We start from the raw sequence: 24,518 nt of genomic DNA on the forward strand, positions 1-24,518 counted from the left end.
ATGACTTGATTATTAAGGTAATACCCGCCGGAGATGGTATAAGACCGTCATCTCCGGCCGATGGTTTAGAACATGAGATTGTGGCAGGCGGAAGGGTTTTTGAGAGGAGCGATTTTTAGGCTGATACCGTATTAATAATATAAGGGAGAGTATAAGTGAATGACGTACTTTATTATGATAACACCGATTACAATATATAGACGAGATGTCTTGGAGAATAATCCAAGATCTTCTAATCATAATATCTTAACTAATATATATTATCTCATGATAATATATTTCCTAATAATCACTAATATAATAGATTCCTAATATTCTCTAATAACCATAACAACTGATAATGATAGTTTTTTGGTTAAATAGAGGAGGAAGGGAGTGCTTATACATGAAGAGTCCTAACACTTTTGTGATTGTATTATTACACTTTTTTTCTAATAGATAGAATAAGATTGAACTAAATACGTCTTATTTTTCTTTTTAAGAGAATTAAAGTTTAAAAATCCAATTTTTAAATACACGTAAGTCATAAAACTTAAATTGTCTATGTTTTAATTTTATTCTTGTAATTATCTATTATTCATATTTATTTTATTTTGAGTAATTTAGAAATCTCGGAGTCTCTAATATTGCTCAAAAAGTTCATCTTTTAAGTAGTCTTATATTAGGAATGGATATTTATGTGAGTGAGTGAGTCTACCTTTCGAAATCGATATAATTTAAACCCACACCAAATTCAATCTCTTTTTTACAATTACTATATGACTAAAGTTATTTAATTGTTAAACTCGTTGTCTTATCTCGGTCATTATTTCTGTATGTATTTTTAAGTTAGTTTAGCAATGGAGTCTTTTACGTACGTCATTCGTTTGCTCCAATTTCATCTTCAATCTATATGCTGCTCCAGCTATTATTAGCCGTTTGCCACGCCTCAACTTTATCAAATCTTAATGAACCATTTAGGCATCGTTTGATTGCCACTAGAAATGTGGAGGAATTCGAAAATCTCATGAATTGGAAAAAATGAAGATGTTTGGTTACCCAAAATCCCATGATTTACTTTTTTCCTAGGAATTGCAAACTCCTCCATAATGGAGGAGTTTGATTACCTAGCTCCCCAAAGGTAGTTTGAAATTCCTGTGTCCATTCAATTCCTACATGTCAACCAAACGTCTTTTTAGTAATTCACATGAATTACCCAATTCACGTGTTTTGAAATTAATGGGAGATTAATTCCGCCATGACAACCAAACGACACCTTATTTTAGAAAATAATAAAATAAAACAATGGCGCAAAAAAATAATGAAATAAATGTCATCAATAAATATTTTTATATGTAAGGTACAAAAGAAAGTAAGAAACTAATTTGTTCTCCATATTTATATTAAATTACTTTTTACTTCATTTGATAACCTAGAGTTGTAACTCTAGTAGAATTGCTTCTACATAGGGTTCCACCCAACATATATACATTTAGAATTTGGTAAATTTATTAATTTTAATATGATCATTAGTAATCCATTACAACTCAACCACTATTTTGCTTGTACATGCTATACATTGGAAAAACTTAAATCTTATGAGATATTCTTGTATGTTTGCTTATATTTATAATAAGTATAAAATAACTAAAATTCGGTAATTCATATTATGTTTGATATTAGACATGTAAAAAATGATTCAAAGTTGATAGGCAATGCAAGTTCTTTAGCTTCAAAATATTCGCGTTGATACAAAATTTTCTCGATCTTGATTGAGTGTATGATTTACCCGTCTTGAAACCTGGCTTTTCGAAAATAATCTAATCATCAATCATATCAATATATATATATTTAAAAGAGAAACTTTTGAAGCGATTTTATTGGCTACAACTTTGATAAACTACTTGATAATAAAATAAGAAATTAAACAGCTAATTAATTAACTAATTATAAATTAAGAGTATTGTACGATAAATACTCCGTAGTCCGTAATATTGTTATTGTGATTGTGATTAAGATAACGAGTAAGCGCTTCTATGAAGATTACTAAAGATCATGCTTTGTTGATTTTTAAGGACCATTGTGTTAAAAACTGAACATGCCCTTTTTAACAAGAGCTTAAAAATCCAACCTAACAAGTACCAACATTTGGTTGATTTTGTGTAAAAATTTCAAATAATGAAGTTACCATATTTGAAAAAAATAAAGTAAATTAAAACTTTTGTACATAGTATCGATCCTTCTCGAAAATATATTTAATATAGGTTGAAAAACGATACAAAGGGTTCAAAAAATATAAAGTAAAAAGAGATCATCATGTGTTAAAAGAGAAATGTGTTGCAAATTGCTAAAATACACTTATGCATCGCTGAACCCATCTACGGGTGAACTTTGTCACATCTGTCGATCATTACCAAAAAAATACTGTATTATATTAATCACCTGTCAATCCTCTAATTTTGTGTATGATAAATATATAATGGAAAAACCTCACTATGACGTATTCTTGACACACAAATTAGCCCAAATAAGTTGTGGTTATTAGTTATAAAAAGAAAAAAATAAGACCTTATTATCGGGAATATGCATCGCACAAGCATTATTCCTAAGTGGTACATTATAATCGCATTTTTTACTCTTCTTTGATATATAGTGGTAATCACAGAAAACAACCATAGTGTGAGTTAATAATAGCTGCAAAAAAGCTCTTTTAAACAAACTCAAGATAGAATTTTGAAAGCCACTATTATGATATTACCCGGGCAACGCCCGGGCTTGAACACTAGTATACAGTATTTCGTGAACTATCAAGTAACTTCATGTTTATTTACATATGGCTTTGACTTTAAGTGTACTATACAATACAATTATCTAACATACAAATAACATGTTTTGCCTTTTAAGTGTATACCGTATATCCTACGCACAAAGAAGTTAGTTGCCTGGTAGGAGTACTTGTTGGACACATCACATATATACACGGAGTATATTGGCAAAAATACATTCTTGTAGAACATGAGGAGGATCTTTCAAAGAGTTCAATAGATGAACTCAACAGCCTTGCACTCAACCTAGCATGTAATCCGCCTTTTTCGTAAGAAATATATAGACTAAAAACCTTAGTACAATTGTCATAAAGTTCGAGCCACCATAACAGCTGATGTCACTTGAAGGTTGGTCTATGTCAGTCTCCGACTGATGCAAACACTGCCTGTTTCAGCTAGAATTGATCAAATGCGGGCTTAGGTTGGATGTGGGTCGGGCTAACATGATTTTTTGGCCCACGGACATGCGGGTTAGCGTGTTTTGGACGTGTTCGTGGGTTGGGTCTTTGCAAAATTTCGGAAAATACATTGTCCAAGCCCGCTTTATGACAGAATTTTGACAATCAATATCACAAAGTAGAGAGAATCAATGTCATAAAATACCATACCTATTTGTACTAAGAGAGACATGGAAGTTATGAGTTTGGCGTTTGTACGTAGGATATATATATATAGGAGTACATGTAATGCTTAATGCTTAAAGCTTAGCTTGTTTCAAGTCAATACTTAACTCTTATAATATCATTAATAAATAAATAATACTATTATTTGATAGACTGTTGTAATCATGATATTGCATAATAATAATAACAATTATTTAAATGTATTTTTTATTAAATAAATTAGTTGGCTAATTAATACACATAAATTTATTGAATAAAAATTATAGCCAATAAAATCGTTCGACTATGTAAGACTCACCCATATGCTTAAAAATTAAAGGGACCGTATATTTTAATAATTCATTTTAAAATTAAAACAGTGATAAATTTTTATCCTTTTTTATTTACAATAATGACCTTCCGGGTTGCTTTGTGTCCTTTTTGAAATCACAAATGAATAAGACGATCTCACACCGTAAGATGGTTCTTTTCTAGAAAAAGTTAATTCGTTTATTGCTATTATTGACCCATTTTCTCATTTGAAATAATCTCTCTTTGAAATATTTTACTTTCGGTTGTTTTTTTGTCTTTCATTTAGTAACTTATTAAGTAGTTTAGTTGCTCACATAAAATTATTCACAAAATTATAAGTGTCTTAAATTGTTAAATATAAATAGATTGTTGGATTTTTTTTTCTTTTTTTAAAATCCTTTGATTTTTCACTTCATGTAAATGGAGGTCATTAAGAAAATCTGAGACCTTGGTTGCTGAAACTACAACATCCAAAAAAACAAAGGATTATTTTATGGGAATAATCCATCCTATGGCCACCCTGCAAATAACACTTCATCCTATCAGTAATTCCAATTTAATCCATCCTATCCCCTTTCCTTACCATAACACTCTCGAAAGACGGCAACTCAAGAACAGTCACCCTTGTAAATAATAACACTCCACCTATCGTATTACGGATCTTTCGTCAAGGATTCATTGCAGGTTGCAGCTACTCATTTTATATGGAAATTATATTATTTTATTTTCCGACTTAGGATTAGTCACTTAATTGTAGGATGAATGCTAAGTCACTTAATTGTAGGATGAATTAGAAGCATTTTTCGACTATAGAAGGATGATCGCAGCCCTGGCACATCTTATTCTCGTTGCTTTATCTCACATGAGTAACTTTGAGATCTTATGAGACTTTACTATAGATCATCAAATGTTGGAACTAGAACTTTATTGGTATATTCTTTCCGTCTCAGTCATTTGTTTACCTTTTATACTCATTACAAAAGGTATGTTAACAAATGATTGAGACGGAGAGTAGAATATAGATAAATCAGAACATCTTCTAAGTATCTTTATTCATGAAATATATAGTTTTTTTTTTTAACCAATAACATGTCTTTGTCATATGAATGATATGATTGTAGAAAAACTCGAGTAAAAATCATAATTAGAACTCAACAAAGTTCGATTCAATGCAAAGAAATATATCTCCATCTTTCTTTCTCAACAAAATCATCCAAGAACCGAGCAATGAACACCCAAAACCTATAAGCATCTGCAAAATTCGCTATGAACCCGAATGGAGCCGTCACTACTCTTATACCAATTCCCAATTCAATTCAATTCAATACAATATGTTTGTATTTCCCACTCTCTCCGTCTTTCCCTCCAAATTCCCAATTCCCAATTCAATTCAATTCAATACAAACCCTAATTTAATCCACAATATTCCAATAAATCCTCCATTAATTCATCAGTTTGCCCTCCTAATTATTCCGAATCAAATCTAATTTGATCTGAAAGCGGATGGTTTAGGTTCAGAGATTGCGAAAGAGGTGGAAGTTTTAGTTTCGGAGGATGTTTCAACTGATTCAATCTCTGAAGATGTGAAGAAATCAGAAGAGGATGGAAAAACGATGTCGTATAGGTGGTTTTGATTGAGGAATTATAATACCTGATGTCGGAGCAGCGCTGGTTTTGAAGAGTTATCGGAGTTCAGTGGAGGTGCGGTGGTGTTTTTGACGGTGGTGATTTTGGAGGTTGTTGAGTGGTGGTGATGGGCGAATGGGAGTTGTGATGGTGGTGAAGGAGAATCTGGAAATGGAGAAGAAGGAAGAAGTTTGGTTATAAAGGGAAGGAGAAGGTGAGTGATGACCTAATGTAGCCGGTTACAAAATTGGGTAAGTTTGTTTTGGGAAGAAAAGGAGATAGGATGGATTTAATTGAAATTAGTGATAGATGGAGTGTTATTTGCAGGGTACCTATATGATGGATTATTCCCATGAAATAATCCAAAAACAAAAGCAGAAGATCAAAAATTAGAGTTTGCAATGAATTCTCGAGTATTTGTTGCTAATCCGTTCTCGCTTGTTGATGATGTGTCCACATCTATCTATGGTACGGAGTATGAACAATGAACTATACATATTTGAAAAAGAAATCCATCATGTATGGACACATGGTCTAGGAAGAGTATAATTGATAGTTGAACACCGTATGAAGTAAATGGAAGTAAAATAATACAGTACCCCATATGTTAATCTAACAATATTCCAAACCCCTGAAATTGTGTCAAAAATAAAGATTATGTAAAAAAGTATTCCTTATGTGGTATTCAAAAACATGGAAACTATAACACAATATTGTGATAATAGAATTGTGATAACAGATAACACTGTAACACACATTTAATTGTAATAAAACTTACTGCATAATGTCATTCGATAAATCTTTCGGCGTTTACGGTTGTCTTTCCTCATATAACCCGACTTTGTACTGCATAGCAAAGAAATATTTTTATTAAAAGACGCGATAAAAAATATATAAACATCAAATTTATAATATATACTACACAGTACACATTAGGAAAACATATAATTAATTATATCTCAAAAAAACAGGACATGGGAAGGGGGGAAAATATCAAGTATTAGGGGAGGGAAAATATACGTGGAAATTTTCATATTGGCTTTAGGATACTTTTATAGGATGAACGTAACATCCTATTGTTATTAAACTTTATCAACATTCAAAACCTTGTAACTCTCTATCTTTTTATTGAACAAAAATTGTAGCCAATAAAATCGCTTCAAAAGTTCCTCTTTTAAGTATATATATATATATATATATATATATATATATATATATATATATATATAGATAAGATCTAATGAGTCCCTTACCTCATTTAAGTCCTTAAGTCCCTCTAAGGGCCATTGGATGGACTAAATGAAAGGTTGAGATGAATTTGATTAAAGGCCATTAAAAAGAAAAGGAAAAAAATGTGGATGGTTGGATTGAGATGGATGGTTGAGATTGAAAATTACCAAAAACAATTACCATTAATCAAATTTCTATACACTAATTAATTTTTCTTTCTCTCTCTAGCCCCTAATTAATCAGTTTTGAGTTTTAGATTTCAGAAGTGTAAATGTAATGTTGTATGAGTTTTACAAGTGTAAATGTGACGGAAATATAATTTTAACACTTTACAAGTGTAAATGTGATGTTTTACTAGTGTAAATGTAACATTTTAAGAGTGTAAAATTTATTTTTTGTGACGGAAATTTTGAATTTATATAATTTTAACACTTTACAAGTGTAAATGTGAAGTTTTACGAGTGTAAATGTAACATTTTAAGAGTGTAAAATTTATTTTTTGTGACGGAAATTTTGGATTTATATAATTTTAACACTTTACAAGTGTAAATGTGAAGTTTTACGAGTGTAAATGTAACATTTTAAGAGTGTAAAATTTATTTTTGTGACGGAAATTTTGAATTTATATAATTTTAACACTTTACAAGTGTAAATGTGAAGTTTTACGAGTGTAAATGTAACATTTTAAAAGTGTAAATTTGAATTTTTGTGACGGAAATTTTGAATTTATTTAATTTTAACACTTTACAAGTGTAAATGTGAAGTTTTACGAGTGTAAATGTAACATTTTTAGAGTGTAAATTTTTTTTTTTTTGTGACGGAAATTTTGAATTTTTATAATTTTAACACTTTACAAGTGTAAATGTGAAGTTTTACGAGTGTAAATGTAACATTTTAAGAGTGTAAATTTGAATTTTTGTGACGGAAATTTTAAATTTATATAATTTTAACATTTTACAAGTGTAAATGTGATGTTTTACGAGTGTAAATGTAACATTTTAAGAGTGTACATTTGATTTTTTGTGACGGAAATTTTGAATTTATATAATTTTAACATATTACAAGTGTAAATGTGATATTTTCCGAGTGTAAATGTAATATTTTAAGAGTGTAAATTTGATTTTTTTGTGACGGAAATTTTGAATTTATATAATTTTAACATTTTACAAGTGTAAATGTGATGTTTTCCGAGTGTAAATGTTTTATTTTAAGTGTAAATTTGAAGGTTTAAGAGTGTAAATTTGGTCCTTTGAGTGTGACTTTGGTCCTTTATAAGTATAACTTTGGTCCTTTTACGATTAAAACTTTAGTCCGACTCCCAACAAACACCACCAACGCCGTCCTCCACCACCAACTCATATCCACGAAAATATGAGTCCAAATATATATAAATTTAACGAGTGTAAATGTTCAGATATACGAGTGTAAATGTAAATAAATATGAGTGTAAATGTTAAGAAATATGAGTGTAAATGTACACAAATACAAGTGTAAATGTTAAGATTTATGAGTGTAAATGTAAAGAAATATGAGTGTAAATGTGAAGAAAAACCAGTGTAAATGTAAAAAAATCTACTATATATTTATCAGATCTAAAAGTGTAAGTACTAAAACTAAATCTAAAAAAACCGACTGCAAATACGAGTGTAAATGTAAAGTGTAAATGTGAAGAAAAACCGAGTGTAAATGTAAAGAAATACAAGTGTAAATGTAAGTAAATACGAGTGTAAATGTAAAGTGATACGTGTGTAAATGTAAAGAAATATGAGTGTAAATGTAAAGAAATATGGGTGTAACATTAAAAAAAAAATATGAGTATCTATTTTATAGATCTAAGAATAAAAGTAGATCTAAAAATTTTTAACTGACCAAACATAAACCATTGAAAATGTAGATCTAAGAATAAAAGACCATTGAAAACGTGTTAACTGACCAAACAAAAACAAAAACTGACCAAACCAAAAACCATTGAAAACGCATGTTACCATTGACCACACAAAATCATTGAAAACGATAAAGAAAATGATAAAAAAAAAAAAAAAAAAAAAAAACACTACACATTCACGTGATGTTGAACCCCACCCACCAAACACTTTCTCATTTCCAAAAAATAAAGAAAATGATAAAAAAAAAAAGAAACAAACACTACACATTCCCACGTGAATGTTGAACCAAAACCACCAACTACTTCTTATTTCAAAATCACAGAGAAAAAAAAAAGAGGAAAAGAGGAGGAGAGGCAGTGGTGGCCCGTGGCCGTGAGTGGTGAGTGGAGGAGCGGCAGTGGTGGCCTGAGATCCGGTTTAATGGAGGAAGAGAGGCAGATCTGGTGGTGGTGTTATGGTTGTCGGGAGAAGGTGTCGTGAGTTGTGGGTCGTGGGCTTGTCGTGGTGGTTGTCGGTCGCGGGGTTGTCGTGGTGGTTGTCGTGGGGTGGTTGTCGTGGATCTGGAAAGAGGGGGGCTGCAGTTTTTTTTTGGGTGGTGGTGGTGGCGGCGGTGGGTCGGGTTTAGAAATATGAGGTGACGGTTGTTGTGGTAATGTGGGTTGTTGTTGTGGGCTAATATGGTGTCGGGTCGAGATGTTGTTGTGGGCGGTTGTTAGAGAGGAAGAAGGCGGTGGCTAGTGAGGTGGTGGCGGTCGTAGAGTTGGTTTGGGGTGGAGCAATGACGCCGGAGTGGTAGAGGGGGTGTGGGTGGGCGTGGGTAGGTGGTGGTGGGAGGTGGACGTGGGGTCGGGTAGGTGAGGAAGAGGGGGGAAATTTTTTTTTTGAATTATTTGGTTTTTGAATTTTGTTGGATTTTTGAGAGGATTTCAGTTTTTTTTGGTTTTTAGAGAGATGAGGGGAGGATAATTGTGAGATGAGAGAGAAGTGGGTGGAAAAAGAAGGGTTTTATAGTGAAATTAGGGTTTGATTAGTGAAGGTAGTGAGAGGAAGTGATTAATTAGAATCAATCCCCTCCTTTTAGCCTTAATCCCCCCTTTTTTCCTTTCAATCTCAACCCCTCATCCCATCTTTTCAATGGTCCTAATAAGGACTTATGGACTCAAGGATTGTAGGTGGACTCTCTTGATCCCTCCTCTATATATATATATATATATATATATATATATATATATATATATATATATATATATATATATATATATATATATATATATATATATATATTGATTGATGATTGATATATATTGATAGATAGATAGATAGATATATTGATAAAGCTCCAAATCTATACAACCAGATGTATACAACTGGTTGTATAATCTACTAATTGTATTATTTACTTTTAAATGCAGCTTGAACTTTTTTTTTTTTTTTTTGACAGCAACAAATAGCATAGCTTACAAAAGAGCTTCCTGGGCCAAATTATGAGTTATCCTATTCACCCTCTAGGACAGAAACTAAGAGGGCAATAATGAAAATGAGACGCAATAGACTTTAAATCATGGATAATACACTTAACAGATGCATTTGCCTTCTCTGCTCCAGCAACCTGCATAACCAAGATGAGACAATCTGTAACAAGTCCAAAAATGAAGATACCCTTCGTCCAAGGCCCATTTGAGTGCCATGATAGCTGCATTTCCTTCGACATGCAAGGCAAACGAGGCAAACGAGCGAGCGTGAGCAGTATTCCTTAAGGTCCCATCACCATCAAACAAGCACCACCTCATGCCAGAACTTCTATCGGCCCTCCAGGCAGCATCACACTTGATAGTGCAAACATTTTCACACCGAGTTCCACCCACAAGCCAAAAGGGGAAGGAGTTTCTAATTCTCTTAGCTAAACCAAAAACAAGAGAGGAATCCAACAAAGGTGCTCTAAGGAGGCTAACATCCTTACTGCACACTACCTCATTCATACACTGGATGTCACCAAGAATAGAATTGAGAGCACTCAAAGGCCAAGGGCGACGGTTTTTGAAGACCATCTCATTCCTACAGCACCAAATTCTCCAAAGGGTAGCAATAAGGGGAAAGAGGAGGGAGTTAGGATCTGGGCTACTTAAGAAATAAGTAACCCAATTGATGACCCAAACCCTAGCATCAATGTCCACCCCTCCTGTATTTCTAAGTCCTAAAGGACAGCCAAACCATAAAGCCTTTGCAAAGCTACAATCTCTGAAGAGGTGAGAACTAGATTCAACACAAGGAGTTGATTCATCACAAAGAGAACAGGAGGAGCGTCAATCCATTTTTCGTTTGAGGAATTCAGAGCCACTGGAAGGGCATTAGCAAAAAATTTCCATAGAAACACCTTTAGTTTGTTAGAAATAGGCAACTTCCAGAGCTTTGATTTGCATAAAGTCACAATTGGTGCAGACATTCTAGAGCGATCAACATTCGAGGTAGGTCCATTAGATAAGGCCATAGCGGCAACATAGTATCCCGACTTGACTGTGATCACACCATGTTTAGAGAATTTCCAGTAGAAGGAGTCATCCGCGGTTTGACACGGGATATAAGTTGCGGGGATTTTCTTTGTAACTCTTTCACCCGGATCGAAACCAAGAGAAGAGAGATCCCATCTCCTATGATTATCGTGAAGATCACCAACTAGTAGCGTGGAATCAGTAGGAGCATCAATCAGATCCCCACAAAGATCTTCCAAGCATTAAGCCGAGAAGAAGATCCAATAGTCCAAGCAATATTGTTGTAGATAAGGTCAGAGCCCCAGACAAGGCTTTTTAGAGCCCATGACGATGCTTGGGGATCCTTCCAACGGTTCTGGAATTAAATATCATCTTGAACACCAAGCTTGGGACCAATAAATTTGCTAATAAGGCTTTCCGGAACACATAAGATTCTCCAAGCAGACTTGGCCAGAAGAGCTTGGTTAAAACACCCAATGTTGCGAAGTCCAAGACCCCCTTCTCCCACAGGCCTACTAAGAAGTTCTTTACTACATCAATAAATGGACTTATTTGTTCTAGTTCCACTCCACCAAAAATGCACCATCAAGGACTGAAGCTTGATGTTACACTTACCGGTATGCGAAATACCGATAGAGAGAAAAGAAATAGTGAAGAGAGAACAGAGCGAATAAGAGTCAATTTACCAGCCGAAGATAGAAGAATGTTATTCCAGGAGGATGGCCTTTGCTTAGTCTTATCAACAAGAAATTTAAATAAATCCCTCTTAGAAGACCCAATACTTGTTAGTAAGCCAAGATAGTTGCCAAGATCATGCTTGTGAGCAAATTTAAACTCAGTCAAGCACTTCTTGACCGTCATAAGTGAAGCAATTTGGACTGAAAAGTAAAGAGGACTTATCTTTATTAAGGCATTGCCCAGGGGCAACACAGTATTCATCGATTATGTTCATAAGAAAGTCCAAATCCCCAAAGTCGCCTCGAATAAAGAAGAGAGAATCATCCGCAAACAATAAATGGGAGATTTCCGGCCCGTTCTTGCAAATTTTGATACCACTATTAACAGCAGAAAAACATGGTGCAAAATGGCAATAAATAGCTAAAGATCCAATATTGAAAGAGCACTTTGTAGTTGAGTAATCCCAAGTACTCTGTAGAATATATGAAGTGAGCTACAATTGACTAAATCTATCAAAAGTCGAGACTGGGCAGTAATCCCAGAAATCAGAGAGACGGGTTAACTGCCAAAAGAAACGTGGACAGGTAATCTTTGCAGAAACTTCACTTGAAAAAATAGCAACTGAAGAACCGAGATTCTAAGTGCTTTGAGCCTTGGCTTTCTTAACTTTGTTTTTTGAGGTCTTTTTAATAGGCTCGGGCCTAAGACCATTGGCATCTGTGATGAGATCAATCCTAGTAAAGATGGGTTTTGGTTCAGGCATGATGCGTCCAGCCTTCAGACCACCCCACTTTGTATCACTCTGAAGATGAAACATACCAAAACCAGTCAATAAGAGTCGAAGCGTTTGGTGGAAGAAAAAGGTTGGGGAAGAAAGGCAAGCAGGAGAGAGATACCCAAGTAAGAGATCTGTATTCATCTTCTGAGTAGCCGAGCTGTGAATATATTCTCCAACATAAGCTTGGAGCAATAGGTAATAGTGCTATAGAGATTATACGCATGGTTTCCAATATGATCACTAGATCCTGCAATACCATCAGAAGATTACCAATTCAGACTTACAAATTCTATAACAAGACTGCCTTACACTATGAGACAACTTACTAATGTCATGTCATGATTAAAAACCTTAACCCAATTTAATAAAACCCACCTCAACCCCTCATTTATATCTCATCTCTTCCCTCCATCATCTCTACCGTCACTGTGCATCCCCCCATTGCATCCTCTAATACGATCCACCATAATCGGCCACCCACCACTACCAACTATTCCTACCCCCATCAATTTTTTTACGAAAATTGCTTTGCTGAAGTATATCATCATTCGAGATGGTGCACAATCTTCAAGTATCAGCGAGTTTTATTGTGAAGTTTGAAAGCAACAATCTTCAAGTATCAAACTTCATAAGATTCCAATGTAACGTCCATAACTGAAATGGCTAAATTGAAGAATATTACCTTCATAATTTTGATGAATTAACTTAAATCGATAATGAAAAATGGTGCCTTATTAAGAATGTAACGCCCATTAGATTCAAACAAGGAGAATTACTTTTGAAGAAACATGTTATTACTTTTAAAATTTATCTTTTGGAATTTCTCGTAGTGGAGGTGGGTGGATGTTTCGGCGCTGTGTGCTTGTAGTGGATGGTGTGTTGAGATGGTTTATTGGGTTGGGTAGGGAAGAGTTAAGGAAGGAGAGTGTGTCGAAAGGTCGCCGAAAACCAGTGAGTTCAGTGGTGGCTGAGTTAGAACACTTAGAAGGGGTGGGCTGGTTGTTGGTGGTAGCAGGTGGGTTTTTATGGTGGTTGAAGGGGTGAGGTGGGGTTCGTGTGGGAGCTGGTAATTAGGTAGGGGAAGCTGGTTATCTAATTGTGTTATAAAGTTGGGGGAACATCATTGTTTTTGCTGATTTGGATTAATGATGGATGTATAGTTGTATACAGCAAGGTGGATTCACCCTAGTCAAGCTTAATAGAATAATAAAAAAAAAGGGCAGCCTGGTGCACGATGGCGTCCCCGCTAGGCGAGGGTCCGGTGAAGGGTCCCACCACAAGGGTGTAATTGGGGCAAGCCTTCCCTTGCCATTTAAGCTTAATAGAATAATATTTCCGAAAAAAAAAAAACTTAATAGAATAAAGCCAAATTTCCTAATGAATTTCGCCGAGGAGCTCCAAACTGTCAAAATATACCCACACTAAGGCCATTGCTGAATGGTTCTGGGATGTAACATTCTTTGGGCTGGACTCGACTATCTTTCCTCGCCCATGCCCAGGCTCATTTTAGAATTTAACAAGTCTAACTGGAACTTACCTAAGAAGTCTAGACAAAGATATTCACACCCTCGAAGACACGTTCGTTGATAAAATAATTTAAGTAAACAGTTTACAGGAAAGGAACCTTGGCAGCAGCTTCAGCAGCAGCTCCCCCTTGCTTGAAAAGAGACCATGGCGCACGCTCATCCATATAAAGATTGCCAGCATTAGCAATTTCTAGGACAGCCTCACAAGCAGATGATAATGACAGTTTTTGATAATGCATACTGGCTTTCTCAACCTAACAAAGCGGCAAGAGTCTTGAGTTAAGATGAGCCAGTACAATGATAGTGGACTAGGCAATTTTGTAGATTCCGAATTTTGAGACCAACATAAGAAAGCCTTCCGAGACTAGGGTATTTCTCGGTCTGTACATGTTCATTACTAACGTAAAAAAAAATATATATATATATATATATATATATATAAAAATTACATGAGAAATTAGAAAGGTATGAAATTCATGTCAACCTTTATCAAGCATGTCTCATACATAATATGAGATTATCTGTGTGCCCAAGACTACAGTCAATTCTCCCTATTAAACAAGGAATTTAGCGTAGAAGAAGATGAGACAATACATGCAGCAAGTAGAGGCAATGAAGTAGTTAGGCTAAAGAATTTTACACAAATGGTATCAAATCCTTGTTTGAGACTTCATCTCCAAATCAGTCATCATACTGCCTTCAACCGTTGAAACACAAATGTCACTAGTACAGGCTCAAAATGCGGCCCACGTAACCTTACCAACTTCATTGGAACAAGGTGATGGGTTTAGGATTTAAGACCATGCTTACACACATACAATCAGTACAACAAAATTCTCAAATATTACTTTTTTCTTAGAATTGAGAAGCGAAAGCAGATATCTGGACTCATCAAACCTTATGTACTATCTACGATGGGTAGCTGCTTCCAAAGAACAAAGGAATTGTAAAGTAGAAGAATAGTCACAAATAGCAAGAAGAGAAACTACAGCATAGTGAAGTAATATGACATTTAGGTTCACGAATTCGTTTTTGCACATGAACTGCAGAGTCTAAGACAATGGCATATCCGTTATTAATCTCTACTACAACTCATCATTTTGGTGTATATGTTCATGTTCCCGTAAAAAGTTGAATAAAACCAAGCCTCACCAGATTTTCAACATTGAGCTTCAGTGAGTTCCCGTCACCTGCAACAATTGAATCAACAGCTAATGTTGACTCGCAATTCTTCTTTAGAAGCCCAAGAGTACGGTTGAGAAGATTCCCTGCATATAAAAATTGCCATGAGAAACATTGTTAATAATACCACTAAACAACACAGTTTCTGAATGAGCCAAAATTAAAACTGGGTCAAGAATTGATCAAATGATTTCGCTACTTCACAATGAAACAAAATGATTCCAGTTTAACGAGTAATATGTTTTATTACATCGTGATCCAATTTTTTTTTTTAAAAAAAAAAACTGCATACAATAAATTTATTTTTGCTTATAAGGGAGGATATCTATAATTACCGATCGTGTTTGCAAGATGTGCATTAACAATTTTGATGAACTGATCCTCTGAGTAATCCCCATCACTGCCAAATTCAACTTGCCTCAGGAAGAAATATCGAACTGCATCAGCACCAAATTTTTGCACCAACTCTTTTGGATCTATAGTATTTCCTAAGGATTTTCCCATCTTCATACCATCCTATAATTTGAAAATAAAAAGCATCGCTGGGTAAAATAAAAATATAGAAGCAAAGTTATAGGAAAGAAACTAAATATATGTCCAGCAAGTGAAATCATACTCCCTCCATTCTATTCCAAGTGACACGTTTTACTTTCTCGTCCATTCAATTCCAAGAGTTAGATTAGTAGGATTCCTAGTCCATATCCTCTCATGTTTGAGGCCCCGTCGAAGTATAGGTCCCATGATTACTCATCTGTATATAAGATCTCCTCATCCGGAAATGACCATGCATCTAGCCATGACGTGGATGTTTCATGTCTGGTCCCATGCATGGCCGTACTGTAACATTTGAACCCCATTTGCACATACTTATTGTTTAATAAAGCACATTTGAGCCCTACTTGCTTCAGTTTATTATTTTTCTTATTTAGTTTCGTAAAATTTGTGCAATGACTTCATGGGGAACTCTGAATTGAACAGAGGGAGTACTGTTTTGATCAAAAGTAATGTGTAATACAACTAACATCGCATTGAGACTTCTATCTTTCATAATCTTTTTAGTGAAAATTAATTTGCAGGACAGAAGTACAGATTAGTACTACATTTAGACTGCCATCTTTTCATCAAACTTATAATGAGCCTTGAGCCCTTGATCAATTTGTGTAGGTTTTCATATTTGACACAGCCCTTTTGATATTTAAGTAGCAGAAACAAAATAATACCTCAAGAAATGGAGTAACTAATACTACTATAACTGATTAGTTGATCAACACAAACTGTAACAAATTGCAATACATCTGGATATTGTGGTGTACCTTTGTTAAAAAACCATGACTAAAGACCATTTTTGGAAGGCTTAATCCGGCTGACATTAGCATAGCTGGCCAATAAACTGCATGAAAACGTAGGATGTCCTGTAACATGACAACAGTTACTAAACAGCTGTCCAGCCAATTGTCATTTTATCATGAGCAGTCATATACAACAATATTACCCCAATGTCTAAAAGGCTTCCTGACTATTGCGAGGTAGGGGATCACACTTACGTAATTCATGTCAGTCATGTGCGTTTAAAATAGAGAGGTTTTATCGCAAGACCCATAATGATTTGTGTCCAGAATTGCAAACACAAATAGTTAAATGAGCCTTTTGCTTTATTCATACCATTTAGAATTTTGTTACAGATTGAGAGAGTTGATTCTCAATTCATGACTTTGTTTCACTAACAACGCGATGCCAAGGCTGATACAGTGAAGTGTAGTCTGTTCCCGAGGCTGTTGGAGCCTACCGCAGAACATGTAACGTTGGTCTGATATGGGTGGCTATACCCTCTAGTTCTTATGTAGCTTCACAAGCTTAATTCAATGAGATGGATTTCTTTTTTTTACTTAAATTCCACCGTTGTTCCTCTTAGAAGTTCATTTAGTTGGTCCAATCCCTCTTAGCTGAATTGATATCCTCTATCATTTGTCGAAAAGAAGTGGTCACTTCATTTGATGAATCGACCATTATCAGACCCCTAAAACTGATGAACCAGACAGCCAAAATACAGAAAAATAAAAAAACAAGATCAGCATAAAATGACCAATAAACATAATCAAAGTGAAAGAGCTACAACATATATTGTTATATTTATGAGTAAGAAGAAAGGAAGCATAACCATATCGACTTACCTTGCCAATTAAATGCAGTGAAGCAGGCCAGGCAGAAGCAACTGCATTTTGTAAACTGGGTTGCTTCTCATTCTCCAATAATGCTGATATATACCTAGTGAAAGTAAGAAGGAATCAAACTTTGAACATAGCACCATGGTTAAGTAGAAAACATAACAACGCAACATAGCGGTAATAAAACATGTATACCACGACCACAAAAAGGAAAGATAGGGACAAAAAATGGCATGAAAAAAGAAGCAGATCACACCCATATTTTATAGAGAAGACTGCAGTAGCTTGCCCTCCACGGGGATTTAAAGTTATCTGCATTTCATTATCTTCTAATATGCTACTGGATTTAACATGCTGTATAATATTGAAAGGGAACTGATCTGTATGCTTAAGACCATTCGTTTATGTTCTTTAAATACATAAAGACAGGCTTATAATGAGAAATAAAGAGTTTTAGAGGACAGCTTTCTCCCTGGGGCAAAGTTGGAAAAGAAAGGGTATCATGAGCATAAAAAAAAGAGATATAAGCAAAAGAAACTCTAGTGAGATGTTAATCTAAAATAAGAATAGTCCAAAATAATAAATTCAAGTCAAATAAACAGTCAAAATGTACAAGCACCATTTAACTAGGATAGTAACGAGAGTGCACAAAAAGAAGAGGGCACTCAATGATCCAGAATATGGTAAGCAATGCTACAATATCTCTAATTAACAAAATCAGATAGTAAGTATATGAGTAAAACTTGATTATTTCCAAAGCGGAGGCGGAACTATAAAAGGACAAGATGTGGCAGTTGCTAACCCAAATCCTAAACTACTTTGTCCTTTCCCAAACAGGATTAGCACTTGTTTTCTTGCTTTTCTGTCTAAATTATGCACATTAAACTACGTAAAATGCTGTCAAACTTAACGAGTTTTAGCAAAAGAAAGTCGAAAACCGCATGGAAATTTACCCTAATAAGGCATCAAACCAAACATATATTGTTTGGTTATGGTCATCAGGAACTTGAATCCCCCAGTCAACAGCTGCCCGAGAAATTGAGAAATCCCTCAGTCCAGTTTTAACCCAATCTTGAACCTACAATGTTACATTAGATACAGGATACTAAAGATTGTGAATTTTTCTCATGAAAATCGTAGAAAAGATGTAAATGCATGCTACGGGTTAATTCTTAAGGGAAAATAAATTAAAAAGTAGCAAGTAATGCAAATTGTCCTGCTCCCACGAGATAAATATAATTTTTCTCACGAGACGCAGAATGCCTTAAGAAAATGCCTCAGTGCACCTAACGCCTTTTATCTTGTAGGAAAATGAGGCTTAATTACCCAAACGACAGGCTGCTCTTATTTTGCAGAAATACTGTGGATTTGAAGCGAAAAAGATATGCCCCAAAGATTAAAGGGAAAATTTTATCGCACGGCAATTAGGCCTGCCTTACTTTACGGTTCCGAGTGTTGGGCCGTGAAACATTGTCACATTCAAAAGATGAGTGTGGCGGAGTTGCGTATGTTGAGGTGGATGTGCGGACATACAAGGAAAGATCGATTAAGGAATGAGGTGATTAGGGAAAAGGTAAAAGTGGCGCCAATAGAGGACAAGATGATGGAAAACCGACTAAGATGGTTTGGCCATGTGAGAAAGAGATCTATGGACGCACCAGTTAGGAGGCTGGAGACTTGGAGAACAGAAAAGGTCCCTAGAGGTAGAGGAAGACCGAGACAGACATGGTTGAGAGTGATAGAGCACGATATGAGATTTCTGGGGCTTGAGGAGAGTATGGTGACGGAGAGGGCACAATGGAGGGAAAGGATACATGTGGATTTTTAGTATTTGATGTTTTTCTGACATATTTAGTGCTTTTATTTAATTTAAAAAAAAAAAATTATTTGTTCCTCTCCTTTATTACACTTTTTTTTTCCCAACCACTTTCTTATATATTTTACTCGTTTACTTTTAAGGCATTTCGGATCCTTAATTCTATTTCGGTTTTCAAAATCGTTTTAATCTTTTCTCTCGATTTAAACTTTAAGTTTTTATAAAAGAAATCCGGAATTCGATTTTAAAACCTGTAAGTTTAACTTGACTTTGCATTACATTTTCGCTCTCCCTTTGTTTTTCATTTTCCCTTTTCTATTCGCATTTTGAGGTGTGCGTTCACCCATAGAAGGTTCTAAAGGATGATTCATGTCAGCCGAGCCCAAATCATTTTGGGATTAAGGCTCTGATGTTGTTGTTGTTGTTGTTGTTGTTGTTGTTGTTGTTGTTGTTGTTGTTGTTGTTGTACTGTGGATTTGAAGCTAAGCAGCTACAATACCTCAGCAATTTCATGTGTATGAAGTAATCTGGATCTATATGAGCGTCATGCATGTTCAGTAGCGAACACTCGAGAGGAAGAAAGGAAGACTTCAAGATGATGAAAGTGGTTCAACCTACAATATTTGTAACATCGTGCTATCTGTTATAAGCCTTCATGCTTATACCTTTTAGGTTTGCTGGCATCAACCATCTCAAAATATTATAGAAAAAGGAAGATAAAAGATGAAATAACATGTATTCTCTCTCCAAAATTCTATCCAAAGCCATAAGTTCATGAATCCCAAAGTCGCATGTTTCTAAATCACCTGTATACAAGAATTATGGCCTTCCTAATCCCCTTCTTACAGCCTGTGAAGCTGGAACTCGACGCTGACCCCTCCGCCATACCCGTGATCACATGGGGGTGTGGACATGGGACTCGTGTCGGATCCTAGTATCTGAATCTGAGCATCACAGCTTACAGCTCTTACACGTCCATCCTTCAATTCTCCAAAACCAATGGATCCCTTTGTCACGCCTAAACCAATCTAAGCACGTTTCTCGCATTTTATCTTCAATAGATGCCACTCGCCTACTCTAACCTTCTTATATAATTTTAGCACGCCCACACTTCCCATGTATATTGAATGTATATTCATGTACGGCCCAATGATCTTAAAATCAGTGAAAGGACTTTGTCTAGTAACATTGACACAATAGACCCAACATAAAAAGAAAATGGACTAAGTGAGCCACAAGAAGAGAAACTATCTTACTTCATTCAGACGAGAAGCGGGCTGAACAAAATTGGGGTTCTGAAACAAGAAGTCTTCCAGCTGCTTTTGGTACTTTGATAAAGCAAAGAAGTAATTATCTTCTTTTCTGGCTATACATGGCTTAAGATGAATTGGGCAACAATCATCTGGACCTAATTCTTTCTGATCCTGTAAATTCCGAAAACTATTTGAGTAAATACTAATTTGTAAATAGCACAGTACAAATAGAAGTATAAGGGAATGATACATATCAAACGCATGTAGCTCCATGTTACAAGACTAGATAATTCTCTTCCCATTTAGTTCATAAATCAAAATATGAAGCAATATAACAGCTAGTTCTTATTGCCATACTCTAAGATTGCCAAACGATATGAATAGATTGAATACGCCACATCTGATGCACGACATGTTCTTAGGAGTGTCTTTTATATAAACTTTATGTAAGCACTATGACAGACTACGCTCAAACCAATACGTGATTTGCTAGGGGTCAAGTGAACAGGGTAACTAGGCCAGGCTCAACCGCTCAACACAAGATAAGGTCTCATATCTTAGGGCAAGATATAGAATTATAGATCATTAACTTACGTTAAGAACTATATTGGTTATGATGCAGTTTTCACTGCGTCACCGGAGGATGCCTATGGGTGGTGTAGATGACGAGATTATAGAAATGCTACGATGTGAACTTGATGTCATGGTTAATTGTAGTCCTGGCAAAATAGATCCTGCCCAAATGACCCGACCCAAATAAACCGGCCCGTACCCGAATTGAGGACCCCAAGGTTTTACAGTTTCCATGTACTTTTCAAGTAAGGACTTCAAAAGCATCCCTGAACCTTAAATTCCTAACCATGTCTTCGTATTATTCTAACTTGCCATAGGACCTTAAGACGGTCTTACCCAAAACTTTCACTAGCATATATGTTCTTGGCATGTCACTGTAATCATCACAATATGCCTTAGTTAACTGAAGAACCAATATTCTTTCCTGACCTAATGGACAGGTAATAAATAGTTATCTACTCATACCCGTTGGTGAAACTAGATACAAAAAACACAAACATCGCTAGCCAAGGAAACAGGTGCTAGTGTTTCTAGCTATAAACAAAGAAAAGATAGCAGAGGAATAGACACCAGGTGCTACCATTTGCCTCCAAAGGTTAGAATTACAATGTATGCAATTCACTTACTGTTGAGAAATTGATATATAATAACATACCTTGTACTCCTCACAATTGATACAGTAAAGCCCCTCATAGTCAGCTCGATAAATGTCCCCATTTGCAAGAACTCTTGAGTAGAACTCATTAACAACTGTTTCATGCTTTGGATCCGTTGTTCGAATGAATTTGTCATAAGCAATATCCAGCTACACTAAGCAAGCATGAAGAGTACTTAAGTAAGTATGTCACTAAGACAATTTGAAGTTTTCATAGACAAACCGATCGGCGATCGGGCCTTGTATGATTGTATCCTTTCTCTTTTTAGTAAGTACAAATGAAGGATAAAGAAGAGACATCAAGAAGGGTAACGATTAAATAAGGACCAAAAACATTCAGTCATCAAGCACATAAACTATTGTGTAAAAGAAGTCTTATAAGAGTACCTCTTTCCAGAGCATCTTATAAGATAGAGACACGATGTTGCAATGTTCGCTAGGGCTCAAACCAGCTACAGTTGCTGCAGTAGCAATCTTTTCTCCATGTTCATCAGTGCCAGTAATAAATGTTACTTTTTTCTCCAATAACCTCTTCCACCGATCATAATAGGTTCAAAACAACCATTAGTTAACTGCTGTTCCATTAACAAGATAAAAGTGCCAAGCACAAAATTTGATGAAACCAACCACAATCATTGTATTGCAGCAATGCTAACGCCGCAGCCTACGTGACTAATTCACGGAGATCTGTGAGAGGCGCATGTACTGCAGACCTCTGTGGATTAGCCACAAAGGCCGTGGGATTAGGTGCTCCCTAGTTTTATTAGCTATGGCACAAAGCCTTCGTGACAAAAGATTTTAGGTTTTTATCAAAAGGATATTTCACAATTCTTCTTCTCCCTTAAACACATCATACTTCAATCCCCAGATAGTCCTATACTTGCCCATTCTAAATATGTCCAATTCATTTATGAGCTAATACAACATCAATGTGCATTGCAATTAAAAGATACTCCCTCTATTCCACTTTTATTTTCCTACTTTCTATTTTGGGGAAGGATTTAAGAAATAGGGTAAAATTACAGCTCTACCCCATTAATTAAGAAGAATGGGACAATATCATTTTGATATAAAGGGGACAATTAATTTGGAATAAATTTTGGAGAAAAGAGGACAATAAAAGTGAAAAGGAAGGACTAGGGAGTAATGTATAATATCAGCAGAAGTTCATTTCAATTCTAAGAACAAACAAGATCAAATTAAGCTACAATAAAAAGAAAAATATTATATTTGACCAAGAAAATTGCAATGACAAAAAAATTTTAAATCGAAACCAACTGCTGAAACTTCAAATTCAAACACAGTGCATTAGCAACTTAATTCAATGCAGCTACTTTATAATCAATGGTGAGACAAGGCGAGTAAATGCTGACCCAAAACCTTGAAAACTCATTTTTGTCTCAATTTAGACCCATCTCACCTGATTTAAGAGCTGCTTGCATTTTGGAGAAAGCAACAACCTAACATTAAACAGAGCTCTGTGTATTAAACTTTGTCGGAAGACAGGATTCTAGCAAAAGGCGAGGTAAGGAAAGTTGCATGTACACAAACTTCTCCTTGTGTTAACAACCTAAAGAGGCCGTTTCCAAATGACCCATAACGAAAATTACATCTAGTGACTCATACTTTAAAAGAGAGAGGGAAAAAAACCGCCACCAACTTTTGGTGACTCATTTTCAATTACTCCTACTCATTCAAAAGCGAAGATAATGAGTTTTGGCTCTATTAAAAACTGAAATTCTAGCATAAACATAGCATTTAAATAAACATTGTTCCAAACTAAGGCATAAGATAGTGAAGAACTGTGGCACCTCATTAAACTCATACACACTCCATCCCGGTCAATTGTTGTCTTTTGGTTTTGGCACAAAACCAAGTAAAGAAGAAGGGAACAATTACTAAATGACAAGTGGAACAAATTAAGTGTGAATGATCAAATTGCTCATAAGTTCATTCTTAAAATTGAAAGGACAACAATTGACTGAGACACCCAAAATGGAAAAGGATAACAAATGACCGGGACCGAGGGAGTACAATGAAACTATCACCATCAACATGACAAATAATTATCAATCCTTTCAAATAAAAAACAAGGTAAGAACGAACAGGAATAATTAAGCACAAAGTCTCATTTGTGACGGGTCAAATAAAACCCACATAGGTAGATAAAGATAACTCATTTGTGACTCTAGGCACTATAATTTTGTCTTATCTACCATATGGGAGATACTTACCCGTTGCTTACTCATAATTAAGAACAAAAAGGGTACATTAGTGAGTTGGGGTTGATAATTGATACCTGAAAGCGAGCAATGGCGTCAGCGGCAATGGTGGTGTAAGCGCTGCCCATATGAGGAGGGGCATTGACGTAATAAAGAGGTGTTGTAAGGACAAAGTTGTCAGTAGAATCAGCAGTACAAGAGCAGAACATTGGTGATTTTGGGAAGGAGGGGAATAATGGGTTTGACTGAAAATTGATGGATTTTCTGATGAAATTGAAGGCGGGTTTGTTGATTGAAGACATTGGTGACAGAACCCATAGACTGTTTTGTATACTCTGCATTTTCCCTGCCATTTTCGCTTCTGCGCTTCAAACCTCTCTTCTGTGTGTTGTGTCTTCACTGTCCAAGGCTGAAGATAGGGAAGACTGGAAGACTAATTTTTTTCAAAACAGTAACTCTCCTATAGGAACGGGCCCAACAAAAAAGAGAGCCCAACAAGAAGAAGAAATATAAATACAAAATTTACAAAAACCCAATAACCCATCTACCTCATTGTCACAGCAAACCACCCACTACTTCAATCCATTGTTATTAACGCCGACTTATGCACCGCCTCCGCATCCCACGACCTCACCACCACCGTACTACTTAATCTGCTGCCTCTACAATCTACATCCTCTCACCTTCGTTCACGATTTTCATTTCCGTTCCCGATACACCA

The 24,518-nt window shown here is 35.4% G+C and overlaps 1 protein-coding gene across 1 annotated transcript; it reads right to left on the bottom strand.

The window, feature by feature from the left end:
• Positions 1 to 12,020: 12,020 nt before the first annotated feature.
• Positions 12,021 to 24,276, bottom strand: LOC141626341 (methionine--tRNA ligase, chloroplastic/mitochondrial-like). Its single transcript, XM_074440210.1, has 12 exons — positions 23,875 to 24,276; positions 21,963 to 22,106; positions 21,576 to 21,725; positions 20,351 to 20,518; positions 18,232 to 18,356; positions 17,285 to 17,378; positions 16,427 to 16,525; positions 15,449 to 15,629; positions 15,084 to 15,199; positions 14,030 to 14,185; positions 12,524 to 12,652; positions 12,021 to 12,429 (listed from the first exon to the last, which is right to left on the bottom strand). Exons 1-12 carry the CDS (start codon positions 24,148 to 24,150, stop codon positions 12,265 to 12,267), a joined length of 1,803 nt encoding a protein of 600 aa, XP_074296311.1. The 5' UTR covers positions 24,151 to 24,276; the 3' UTR covers positions 12,021 to 12,264.
• Between the last annotated feature and the right edge of the window lie 242 nt (positions 24,277 to 24,518).

Source organism: Silene latifolia, chromosome Y, assembly GCF_048544455.1.
Source record: "Silene latifolia isolate original U9 population chromosome Y, ASM4854445v1, whole genome shotgun sequence".
Lineage (NCBI taxonomy): Eukaryota > Viridiplantae > Streptophyta > Magnoliopsida > Caryophyllales > Caryophyllaceae > Silene > Silene latifolia.